Below are 13678 nucleotides of genomic sequence, written 5' to 3'. Positions count from 1 at the left end.
ATAAATGACACGAACTAAAAAAGATTATTTATTTATAGTTTGTTAAAAAATTGTAATTATAAAATTGAAGCACACCAACAATCTAATTGGGTAAAAAAACTTATGTACTTTTGTAAATATTTCAGAAACTGCTCTAGGAATAGATGTTAAAGCACAAGATAATCAAAACTTAGAATTTTCCAAGCTTTATACAGGTAAGTAGTTAGAAATTTATTCAATGAAACTAACTATAGATTTTTAAATTTATTTTTGAGTTCATTTTACTCTTACAGCTGAACAGTCTGATTAAATTGCATTTCAAAAAATTGAATAAAAGAACAACTTAGCTAACTTTACATTAATAGTTAAAAAATTAAATAATCTGTAAAAAAAAATAGTGATAGGTGTGAGAGTAAATTGTAAATAATATAAATTCAATTTTAAATCAACTAAAGGTTGAAGGATTCTACTAAAGGCCATGGTGAAAGACATATATTACGTGTTTTTAAAAACTCAATAGTTTTGTAACATATATAGGTTAATTTGGTTTGTAGTTAACAAAATTTTATTTTGTCAGTCATTTTTGCTCAATAAACTATTCTTTATTTTCCTTGTAATCAGTAGTGTTGCAATCTTGTGTGCATCTCTCTGTTAGCAAAATAATTAACCTGAATGTCTTAATTCATGACCCACTAACCTAGTTCATCTCTATACAAGATTCTGCCTCAAACTTGCTTTTCTGTTCTCAAGATTTCTTCATTTTATATTTTATTTATCCATGTAATTTTCAGGATCCACCTATAACATTAAGTTAAAGGATTCTATTCTTTTCCTTTTTATATTTCTTTGTCCATTTTCTATTGTTACATGTTTTACTCTACACAAATATTTTTTTAAAAATCCATCTCTTAGATCTACACTAAACATTAGTAAACTTATTTTCTGCATGAAACTCTTCTTGTTTCACCTTTATACAACTTCATTACTTTGTTCATCCTTTGTTATTTTACTACCTAATAGCAAATTATTCATCTTCTGTTTATGATATTAACGTGTATGAGAATTATCGTGAAAGTATTATTGCTACAGCAAGTCACAAGCTTCAAAATACTTTTACCTTATTATTTTACTGCTAATCCATTTAACCATCTTGAAGCTTTTTTCAATATGGCAATTCTCTAAAAAAAATTGCTTGACACTCAACATTCCATTAAATTACTGAACAGACAGAAAACATTTGAAGCTAAGTATGTTTGAATATTAAAAGATTGTAATAATCCCCTCTGAATTTTTTCTTGGAAACAACATTGTTGCAGAATTCAGACGCACATTAACACAATTACACTTCATCTTATCAGGTGCTTCATTATCAATTTTGAATGGGATGGCACAACTTACAACTTTTCTCAGTAATCTTTCACAATAATTTTCCATAGTAAAATAAAATATATCAATTAAACTTTAATTCTAACCTAAAATGATGTGCCATTTAGGTTAGAATGGCGCATCTAACGCCATTCTAAATAATTCTAACCTAAATGATGAATAATGCGCCTGAGTGATTAAAATTTAGACTATAATTGACAAATTTCATCTCTGGTAAAAATTAGATTGCAAAATTGATCACCTTCTTCTGTATAGCATGTGATGGAATGTGATTAATATTCTCATTTGTTTGTGGTCTTCATTAATATGAGTATTGATGTTATAAATCTTATAGCCTAATCAGTCAAGGACAATTTTATTACAACTGCTCCAGAAACATCAAAACATCAAGTAAAATTAATTTTAAAATCCAAATCCAAAATGGTAACTCAATGATTTATTTAATTTATTTTTGTCAATCAATGCCCTTACATGAATATTTTGTTAATTACTCAGAATGCTATTCATCATATATTTAGTTTACTATTCTGGAAAATGTCATATCTTTTGGCTGATTTCTTTCATTCATCTTATTAACACCGTACATAGAAACCAGGTTTGAATGATTTTTAGCTGGTATTATATTTTGAAAGTCCAGTCAACATACCACTGCCCAAATAGTATTTGGGCACTGACTGTAGAGTCAGTAGCAACATCAATAGTTTTATTCATTTAATAAAATATTATTTACATTGGCGTAAGAGAGAACCAGTAAATAGTAGGATTTATTTATTTTATTTTTTTGTCTTCAGTCATTTGACTGGTTTGATGCAGCTCTCCAAGATTCCCTATCTAGTGCTAGTCGTTTCATTTCAGTATACCCTCTACATCCTACATCCCCAAAAATTTGTTTTACATATTCCAAACGTGGCCTGCCTACACAATTTTTCCCTTCTACCTGTCCTTCCAATATTAAAGCGACTACTCCAGGATGCCTTAGTATGTGGCCTATAAGTCTGTCTCTTCTTTTAACTATATTTTTCCAAATGCTTCTTTCTTCATCTATTTGCCGCAATACCTCTTCATTTGTCACTTTATCCACCCATCTGATTTTTAACATTCTCCTATAGCACCACATTTCAAAAGCTTCTAATCTTTTCTTCTCAGATACTCCGATCGTCCAAGTTTCACTTCCATATAAAGCGACACTACAAACACACACTTTCAAAAATTTTTTCCTGACATTTAAATTCATTTTTGATGTAATTTCGGCATTTTATATCGCTCCTGCTTTGTCCATCGTTAGTAATTCTACTTCCCAAATAACAAAATTCTTCTACCTCCATAATCTTTTCACCTCCTATTTTCACATTCAGTGGACCATCTTTGTTATTTCTACTACATTTCATTACTTTTGTTTTCTTCTTGTTTATTTTCATGCGATAGTTCTTGCGTAGGAAGAATCTATGCCGTTCATTGTTTCTTCTAAATCCTTTTTACTCTCGGCTAGAATTACTATATCATCAGCAAATCGTAGCATCTTTATCTTTTCACCTTGTACTGTTACTCTGAATCTAAATTGTTCTTTAACATCATTAACTGCTAGTTCCATGTAAAGATTAAAAAGTAACGGAGATAGGGAACATCCTTGTCGGACTTCCTTTCTTATTACGGCTTCTTTCTTATGTTCTTCAATTGTTACTGTTGCTGTTTGGTTCCTGTACATGTTACCAATTGTTCTTCTATCTCTGTATTTGAACCCTAATTTTTTAAAAATGCTGAACATTTTATTCCAGTCTACGTTATCGAATGCCTTTTCTAGGTCTATAAACGCCAAGTATGTTGGTTTGTTTTTCTTTAATCTTCCTTCTTAGTAGGAAGATCCTACTAATACGTATCCTACATATCCTAATAGCAGGATACGATCAAACAGTACCAACAAATGGGTCAAATTTTGGGGGCCAAATTCCTAAAAATAAATTGTTTTCAAGGTAACCCTTGTAGTTATTCAGGAGAACATTGAAACTATGTAATACCAGAGAAAAAATGCTTCTGCAAAAAACCTCAAGTGTTACAATAATAATCTATTTTTATTAATATAAAATATATCATTTTTTTATATTAATAATTTTAATTTCTCTTATTTCAGGGTTTCTGAACTGGATTATATGAGAATCTACAAATTTTGGTTACACCCAGATTTAATTTTCTACAATACTGGTTATGGCAAAGAAGCGAGAAAAATTTACAAAAAACTTCATGAAATGCCAAATTTGGTAATTAGGTTTTTTATTTATTCTTTCTATAATAAACCAGTAATAGTAATTAAAATTATTATTTTGGTGGAAAGTAGAATTAAACTTCTATGGTTACCAAACAATGCCAGCCTGGCACAACAAACTTATGTGGTGTTGGCGCAGACTTAATGGTACTTTCCAGAGAAGCAATGATTAAGGATAACGAAAGGGAAAGGACCCTTATAGAAAGAGAGAACAAATAAAGCATGGAGGGTCTGCCTCTCTCTCAAAGAATATTTTTCTGATCCAAGTCATTCCTTACTTAAAATGAATAGCTAGTTTTTTCAACCTGCTTTCTATACATATTAAGTTTGTATTATTAATACTCAGCAAAAATAAATCAAATTGTGTGTTTTTCACATTAAAATGAAAGTATTTCTAAGTTTTTTATCAGTTAAACAATATACTATGTTTAGGATTGATTCAGAAGCTTGGCTTTACTTGAGCCTGAGGTCAGACTGTTTATTGTAAGCAACAGATAGCGAATAGTCGATAATAGATTTGTAGGTGAAGCAGACCTCATTAAATGACAAATACCAAAAATAATGAGAAAAGAATGAAAGTAAAAGAAAATCTACATTTAGAGGGATTAAACTGTGAAACAAAAAACTCCACTACTCAAATGAGTAATAAAATAAGTCCACCTCTAGGCATTTTAATGTTCAGCAACCAACTTAGTAATTCTAATCAGGAGACAACCCCTGACATCATATCTTTTTTCTTTTTAATAAAAAAGAATTTTTCAACTTTTGATTTTAGTAAATTTAAAAAACAGATAGAAACTCTTTGAAAGTTCATAATAAAATTTATGTGGGTGCTAACAAACTGTGCAAAAAACTTGTTCTATTTCATTAACACAAATCATCTATTTTTTTAAGTGGCTTCATAATTATGCAGTAGTAGATTCTAAACTACCTCATACTGCTTAAAATGTTAACCTTAATATGTGCTACCCAGCTGTAACAGATATCCACTACTTTTTAACAAGAAAGGATAAATACAATCAGTAGTAGGTTAACCATATCACCTAGTGTGTGTAATTAGTTGTAAAATGAAGAATTTTTAAATTAATCATAAAAATTTATTTACAAATTCTATGATACACAGATTTACAAAATTAATTCTTCAAGAATTCAAAAGTAAAGTTTAAGTATAATGATTTGCGTTCTAAATTTATGGAAATATGCTTCCTGAAAATCTTTTCAGAGCTTTGAATCAGTTCCTGCATTACAAGGGTTGTTGACACACTGTTGAGGAGTAAGAAAATCCCTTTAGTTTGTTATCACATTATTTATGTTATTTCATTTATGTTGTATTTGTTTATTATTATTATTTTTTTAAATATGATTGTAAATATCAAATAGTTTTAGTGCATAAATTCTTAAATTCTTGTTTTTTATAATACATAAAACATCTATAAAATTTACAAGCATAATAAGAATCTTAAATTTGTATTTCAAAAGTGTATACTAAATTTTATTATGCATATTATCTTATTTTGTTGCTTAATTTAATTTTTACAATAAATAATTTTTTTTTAACAGGTAATAAAGAAAAGGAAAGATGAATATTATCAAAGAAAAGAAAGACAAAGGCTGATTGTTGAAGGAAAGATGGATAAATCAGAAGAAGAAGAAGGTATATGTATATTTTTTTGTAATAGATAATATTTGTAACATTTAAATTTATCTACTGTAACTAAATAATATTAGAACTAGTTAAATTTCATACTATATTGAAGTATTCAAAAGTATTAATAAGCGTTTTGCTTTTTTTTTTACTTATTTGATGACAAACTAAAACATATTTTATTACTATTATTTTTCTGGTTTAATGTTTTGGTAATGCATTGAGTCACCTTCATAAGTTAATAAAAATGTCATGTAGAAAAGTTGAATTTTTGTACACATACACTACACCCAAAACACTTTACAAATTACATCATATACCCTTACACAGTTACACAACAACATCTTACACTATTTCTTCTCACTTGCACTTGGTGGTATTGTGACATCTTATGAAGTATGCCTGTGCTTTGTTGGAGTGGTCCATTGTATCGCTGGTACTCATGGAAACTGAATGTTAATTCCACTTATAAATTCTTCAGTGGTTGTTGTCCACCTGAAAAAACCTGTGAATTTCGGTAAGGGGGTTATTTTCTGTCAACTCGGCTGAAAATAAGTTATATGAAATTACAGATGGGTTATCAACGCAGTCAGTTACGTCAGTGAATAGGATTATGAGAAAGTAGAATAGTGTTGATGTATCAACATTCTTCTTAATTCTTACCTTTTCAAGTCCAACCATACCAGGCAAAATAAAAGTAGGTTACCTCAGTATCTGTGTCTGACTATATATATATCGAACTCTAGACACTGCTTTCAGTATCAAGGTTTTGGCCACAACAAAGATGGTTGCACAAATAAACAAGTTTTTGTGCATTATGGCGGTATTGGACATGATGACATACATGCCCTAACGTAGGAAAATGTTCAAATAGTAAAGACTATTATGCTACTTCAGTTATCAGAATGTGTAGCTCCGCGAGAACAGCCATGAAGTGGATAAGACACTGTCTAAGGGTTGTCTTCAAGGCAGTGTGTTGGTGCCTCTTTTGTGGATAGTAGTTTGAATATATTCTGCAGCTGATATTGCCTAGTGGGTGCTGTGTGGTGGCTTATGCCGACAACAAGTTCCTGCTGGTCAAAGGATGTTTGTGGAGGGAGGTCAAATTCAGAGCTAATGAAGCTTGTCAGATAGTAGAGTTGTGGAGTCATTAACGCAATATGATTTTAGTCCCTCAAAGACCATGATGATGCTGCTCAAAGGCCATTTGGCTGTGATGTGGCAAGCCTGCATTTTGATATCAGGCCAATGAATAAAATGTGTTTAGGTTCAGAAGTACTTTGGGAGTGTACTTTGATAAGGATTTTCAACTTAAGGAGCACTTGAAATACATCGTGGGAAAGGCACATAATACTTTCTTTGATTTTTGACGTGTGGTTAATCCTGATTGAGGTCTTAATTTTAAGATCATGAGTATCCTTTACAAGGGTGTATGCAAGGCGATTATACTGTATGCTGCCCTATGTGTTCTTTATTTGTAGATGATCTTTATCTTTACATGTAGAATGGTAACTACAGGTGAGAGGCTACTTCATAAGAATAACTCGCTTTGAATCATGGTTTAAATCTCCTGGATTCATATTTTTCCCAGAGAAAACAAATTGCATTTGCTTTTTCCGGATTAAGGGAACATGTTGACCCTCAACTGTGCAAGTATTTACATGGTGAATCAGTTGAGGCCTGCCTGCGAGTTAAACTTTTAGCAATGTGGTTAGACTAACGATTGATGTGGGTAATACATATGAAGGAGTTGAAGGTAAAATGTCTAAAAATATTAGACATGCTGAGAGTTCTATCTAATACCCGTTAGGGAGCCGATCATAATATGCATGTTGCACTTCTACCAAGCTCTGGTACATTCCTGCTTAGACTGTGGCAGCGTATATTATTCATCAGTATGGGCCACTGAAAGAGATGCTCGATGCAGTCCATCATTCAATCATCCCTCTTGCCACTGGTGCATTTTGCTCAAGCCCCGTGGTAAGTCTGCTGGTGTACAGTGGTGAGCCATCTCTTTAGAATAGGCAGAATGCTTTAGCTTTATGTGGTTCAGATTAAAGCGCAACCTCATCCAACCTTTGATGTGGTATTCTCTAACCAACATCTGAGTTGATTCAATACCAGGAACAGTTGAGATCTACTGCTCCGCTAGGCATCAGAGCTCAGCGCCTTTCCTCAGCTCTTGAATAAAAAATTACCTCCAGTACTTTCTGTTGCTTCATATTACTATCCCTGTTGAGGCCTTCTTTCATTAATTACGACTGTTTTGATCTTTGTCAGTATAATAAAACACAAATCAAGTTATTTTGCGAACCAAATTTTATATTATAAATATTGTGAATCCTGAAGTTAAGTTTGTACGGATGTTTCTAAAAACATTAATTCTGTTGGTTATGTTTTGCCATCATAGCATCACCAGTATTTTTGTTGCAGAGCTGTTTGCTTGGAATTAGGCCTTAAGTATAATTAGTCCAACATTTTGACAAGTACCAGTATGTGTTTGCTTGGATTCCATGAGTGCCTTACAGGTGATTAGTGACTTTGTACTCTGGACACCCTGTTTGTGATATTCAGTGTGTTATTTCTATTACAGCTGAACTTCTGCTTTATCTCCAATCGTATTGGAATTTCTGACAATTAGTGATATTGCTGCCAAATAGGCTTGTTTCAGCCTACTTTTACCAGTTGCATTGCTTCAAATGATCTTGTCTGTTTCCTGAAGAGGGTAGTTCACGATGAGTGGCAAAGTCATTGGGATTCAGCTATTAACAATAAATTTCATCCAATAAAGCACACTAACCGTCGAGAGGAGGTTATTATTTGCCTAAAACAGAAAACAGATGCATCCCTTTATGCTTGCTGCGAATGCCAACTAGCAGTGCACCATATTCTTGTAGATTGCATGTGTTATGTGGCATTGCATCAGAAGTTTAACTAGGAGCTGACATGTGAAATATTTTGGGGAACAATGCAATGATATTATCAACTGTCTTGCGATTTATGGAGGCCGTGGATCTTGATTCAAGTATTTATTTATTTATACGGCCTTGTCGACTGTGTATAACGTTTGGCATATGGCAGATTGTAATTTCTATTCTTTTAAGGAAGACAAAAAGAAATTAATTTTATTTCAGCTGAGATAATAATGTGTATTTCTATAGTTTGTTTTCTTTTTTTTATTAAAAAAACACATTTTAAAGAAGCAGAGGTAATTAAAATCGTTTAGTGTTACTTTTAAGATGTAAATATATTTTGCTGCTTGATGCATGTTGTTATATTATTTGTTATTTAATTTTACTATTATTTTTGATATTTAACTTATTGAGATTATGTAAGTATTTTGATATTAATTTTTTTTTTTTGTTTTTTTAGAATCCCAAAGAATGAAAATATTTTTGGATATACTTTTAGAACTTAAAGATTCAGGTACAACATTTACTGATGATGATTTAAGAGATGAAGTAGTCACCATGATGGTTGGAGTAAGTGGCGATATTTTATCCATGAAAAATTATATGTTTATTGTAAAGAATTAAAAAAAAAATTAAAGATATTTTGGTTTGCCTAATTTTGTAAATAAAGAAAAATTATAAATAGTTTTAATCCTTATTTCAGCTTTAATATTTTTAAAATAATTAAATATATTTTTTTATACAATACTACAAATATGCTATATTTGATATATTATACATACTATATTTGATATATTATACAAAATGGTGCATAATAAAATAGCCTGCTTCTGCCAAACCACATGACCTGTAGATTCTTTAGTACACATAGAATCCTTCTGATTAGGTGTGTCTACTGCAACAATTAACTTGTTCCTTAGATGATATCTGTATGGTATAGTTTATCATTAGGCCTCTATCTAAATATATGTTACCAAACATTAGCGTAGTTTTTTTTAAATCTGTTGTTACACCCTCTTCACAATTATGACTTTTTTCTATGTGGATGTACAATCTTGTTTGATGTGGGATGGTAATTTCATTCAGTGCAATATCTATCAGAAACTGAGATGAAAGGAAAGTAGAAATGCTGACAGCTTATTAGTGATAACCCACTGGGTTGGTCTAGTGGTAAACTCGTCATCATAAATCAGCTGATTTCAAGACCGGCCTCATTGGTGGTTGGGTTTAAATTAACTACATATCTCAGGAACAATCGACCTGAGACTGTACAAAACTAAACTTTATTTATATTCATACTTATAATCCTCATTCATCCTCTGAATTAATAATCTTACGGTGGTTTCAGAGACTAAACCGAAAAAGAGAGATTTGCATATTAGTGGTATCACTTATTAGAAATAGAGATGGAAGTAGTATTTAATTTCAAGCCAACCTCTGTAGTGAACAGGAACCATCTCTACTTTTCATCTGCTAGGTTCTACATTCAAGTCTCATCAGGGTTGGCAATTTTCTTAAAAGAAATAATTTTTCATAAGTAACTGAAATTTGGTAGTTTCTAAAATAAATTAATTAAATAAAACTCTCAATGATTAATGCAAATGGCAAATAGGCTGCTTATACACGTATCATGCGCGCTATTTAAACAAAACAGTTTTTTCATGCAGAAAATTAATTATTTTCATAACTGTTTCAGGGTATTGAGACAAATGCTATAACTACCTGTTTCTGTCTTTTGTTGCTGGCAATACATCCAGAGATTCAGGTAAATAATTAGACAATAACATACTTATATCATTAATAAAGTGAGTATTTTTAGCAGTCAATTTCTGGCATTTTGGGACTGTTTTCGGATTGCAAAATTTTCCCTTTAAGTAATAAAATTACAACAACAAAAGTAAAGTATTATAATTTTGTCAGAAATCACAGCGTAATATCTTGTGAAAAAATAATTGAGAATTGTTATAATTAATCAATTTTCAGTTTTAAAAAACATTTCCAAGACAAAATGTGTTTAAAAAATGTGTGTAATTATTAATTACAGTAAATTCAGTACTAAAGCATGTTTTTGAAATTATTTTAAAATATTTACCCACAACAATTTATCTTGTACTAAACATTAACTTTAAGTTAATCTAAAAAAAATACAATCCTGGTGGTAAACCTAATTTCTAAATGCGGTTAATTAGCTAAAAATTGGTTAATTATTAATGGAAAAATATAATTAAATCTATAGAAAGACAAGTAATCAAGTAATTATTATGTTCAAGTTCTCAGCACCATTTTTCTGTACAAACTTATTTATTTACCCGAGTAACTTTTTTTATTATATATTTTTTATTTTCAGTTTTGTTATTGATTAATTTCATTACATGCTTTTTGACATACTTTTTTTTGTTTCAAAGTAAATTATGGTAATTTGTTTTTTTTTTTAAAGTAAAACTGATCTCTTTTTTGGACAATGTTAATAACTTTTAACAGATTTTCTAAAAATGCTTATTGCGACCATTTAAAAAAATACTTTTTTTTGTTAAATTACATCTTATAAGTGCTGTGTAGAATTTCCTGTAATACCACATACTCTCGCAGAGATCTATGTAAGTACACTTCCATGACAACACAAACTTTTTAAATGGCAGCTCAACTATTAAATGGCAGAAATGTTGGTTATGGTTGTCATAGCCTGAAGTGTTATAAGGTAATTTTTTTTTTTTATTACCCTTTTAAATAATGTCACAATCCTATCCTTTACATTTATTGAAAATTTTGATTTTCAATAGAAAAAGAGAAATTAAAATATACAGCATTTATTCTCTCCTATGAAATATATGGGCTGAGTACTTAAAAAAAAGGTTTTTTGTATGGTTGTAAAAAAATTAATAAAATTTTCTATTCTGTACGGTTAAGTCAATTAGTGATATAAATAATACATTTTTTTTTTTATTGCAATGTAACATTTATTAAATGTTCTTTTTAAATATAAATTGCAATTTTAATCTGTTGCAGGATAAATTATACAATGAGGTCTACTCAATTTTTGGTGAGTCAGATCGTGATGTGACATGGAATGACCTCAATAAACTAGTGTATCATGAACAAGTCATTAAAGAAACACTTCGTAGATTTCCTGTAGGACCAATTTTCCTAAGAGAAGTAAAAGAGGATATTGATTTAAGTATGCATTTTTGTCATCATCATTATTATTATTAATATTCTGCATATACATTATCACTTCTATTTCTTTTCATATTTGGCTATCATTTTAAAATCTTTAACTCCTCTAAAATTATTGGATTTGTTACTATAAAAATAAAAAAAAAATAATAACAGAGACAAAAAGTAATGAAACAATATAAATATGACAAACAAAAGGATATTATACACCGACTTATGAGAAATTTACAATTAAAATAAAATAATTTATTTTCAAAGAAACATCATAAAAGATAAATAGCCATAAAAAAAAATATATAGGGAATAGCAAACAATGGTAAAAATTAAACTAACATTAAGCAGTTTTAAACGAAACTCATCAAAATGTAAAAAATTTAAATCAGGCTGGAATGTATAGAACTCCACTCTGTAAGAATAAAAACATATTATAAAAATTAAATTAAATCTCATAGATAAACATCTAATACAAATTATTCTCCCTAAATGCATCCAAAAATTTTGATTATTTCCTTCTATACTGAAAAAATTACACTTTTATTATACATGAAGTATTATTTTTATAAATCTTATTATTAAATCTCATTATACTAATCACATTTCTTCTTGAGATTTTTTAAGTGTATTCACGTTTAAAAAAAATATATATATATATTGAAAATGAAGATTAAATTCCTTATCAACATTGGCAGAATTATACTAAGCCGAGTGACACTTCAATTTCCTTCTTATTGCAAAGTTAGCTGTTAAACTGTGTGAAAGATAAATAAGCCAATTTCTTTGGAAATAATTCAGTAACTGAATCTAATTGGAAATGAAAGTAATTTATATTGAATTCATCCAGAAATTAAATTCCTCATGTTTTAAATTAATAGTCACACATCAGTTTAATTTCTACTTAAATATAATACAGTATGCTGACAAATGAAATTAGGGACTTTATACAGAGAATGAAATATTTATTTAGTTGTTTATTACAAACTGCAGTTTTTTTTACAAATTATTTTGTTTGAGGTAGTTTTAAATATACTTAAATAAAAGATCTCAAATATTTAAAAAAAAAATCATTAAAAAATATTCTTGCATCAGTATAGGAGGTATAACTCTGAGTATTGTGTCTGAGTTTAGTAAGTAAGCTTTCCTGAAAGCTGAAAATTAAATTCTGATATTATAATAGTTTTTTCTACATAGTTACAAGTAAGAGTTGTTTTTATCTCAATCATATGGAATAATACTATATACTAAAGATTATACTATTAAAATAAAATTAATTTCACTGTTATTTATATATTATACATGAAAAATAATTCAGTACAGTTAAGCATCTTCAGAGGCTGTGTTGGGAGCACTAAATATTGTATTGCAACAGGAAGCAGAAGGTAGTGAGCATAAAATATAAATAAAGAAATATTAGTCTAATAAAAAATATCTTTAATACATTAAAAATGTAGTTTAGAGTAAGAATAACTATTGATAACCAGCATCAATTTTTAATCATGATGCATAAACCTAGGATATATACATACATGCACAGGCGTGTAGGGTTAAAATGAATATAAATTTTAAAACAAATTATAGGATAATTAATAATAGGAAAGAACCTGCAACTAACACTTTAATTAATATTAATAAATTTTTTTACAGGTTCCAAGTATGCCATATGAAGATAATTGTATCAACAGTACTGAGAAATTACACCTTACAAACAGATATTAAAATGGAAGATATTAAATTAAAGGTAGACCTTTTGATGAGGAGTTCAATTGGTTATCCAGTAACAATTAAATAAACCTAGAATAAGAAAAACAATTCCCATCCCAGTTGAAACTAAAACTAATTAAGAATAAAAAGATAAGGTTAATTTATATTATAAGTCAGCTGATAATATTAAAATTTGCATGTTGTTTTTTGCTGTCATGATTTATATTATTATATTGAATTATATGTTGCATTGATAAAGGTTTCATAATTAGGAAAACAGAAGGTACTATATAATAATTAATATATTTTTTTATTATATCATTAAGACTCTATTTTTTTTAAAAACTGAATCATCTTTAGTAGTTTAATTAGGTTATCCTAGCTAACCAACAATTCTCTGTTTGGGAGCTGTTATGGATCAGTTCTTAGTGATTCAAATAAAAACAACAGTTCACAAATAAATTCAAGTACAAATGTTCAGGTAAATAGAAGAAGATCACCTTAGATGCATTCAGACTGGGATCCAAGAAAATATTTGTGGCACAAGTATTTAAGAGACAACATTGTAGAAATATCAGTGACATCATCGATGACATGGTGACAAGTCTGGAAGTGAGGAGGATA

The 13678-nt window shown here is 29.4% G+C and overlaps 1 protein-coding gene across 1 annotated transcript in view; it reads left to right on the top strand.

Moving 5' to 3' along the window:
* The window catches only part of LOC142331484 (cytochrome P450 4C1-like), a 39185-nt gene extending 26037 nt beyond the window's left edge, over positions 1–13148 (top strand). The window contains exons 4-10 of the mRNA XM_075377426.1: positions 126–194; positions 3494–3620; positions 5186–5279; positions 8643–8752; positions 9879–9947; positions 11189–11357; positions 12998–13148. Coding sequence (XP_075233541.1) covers positions 3513–3620; positions 5186–5279; positions 8643–8752; positions 9879–9947; positions 11189–11357; positions 12998–13017 — 570 coding nt within the window. The 5' untranslated portion in view covers positions 126–194; positions 3494–3512 and the 3' untranslated portion in view covers positions 13018–13148. The remainder of the gene's footprint in view (positions 1–125; positions 195–3493; positions 3621–5185; positions 5280–8642; positions 8753–9878; positions 9948–11188; positions 11358–12997) is intronic.
* Positions 13149–13678: the final 530 nt, after the last annotated feature.

This window comes from Lycorma delicatula, chromosome 10, assembly GCF_047948215.1.
Source record: "Lycorma delicatula isolate Av1 chromosome 10, ASM4794821v1, whole genome shotgun sequence".
In the NCBI taxonomy this organism is placed as follows: domain Eukaryota; kingdom Metazoa; phylum Arthropoda; class Insecta; order Hemiptera; family Fulgoridae; genus Lycorma; species Lycorma delicatula.
The sequence above is the reverse complement of the archived record's forward strand: the minus strand, read 5'-3'. Positions and strand labels throughout refer to the sequence as shown.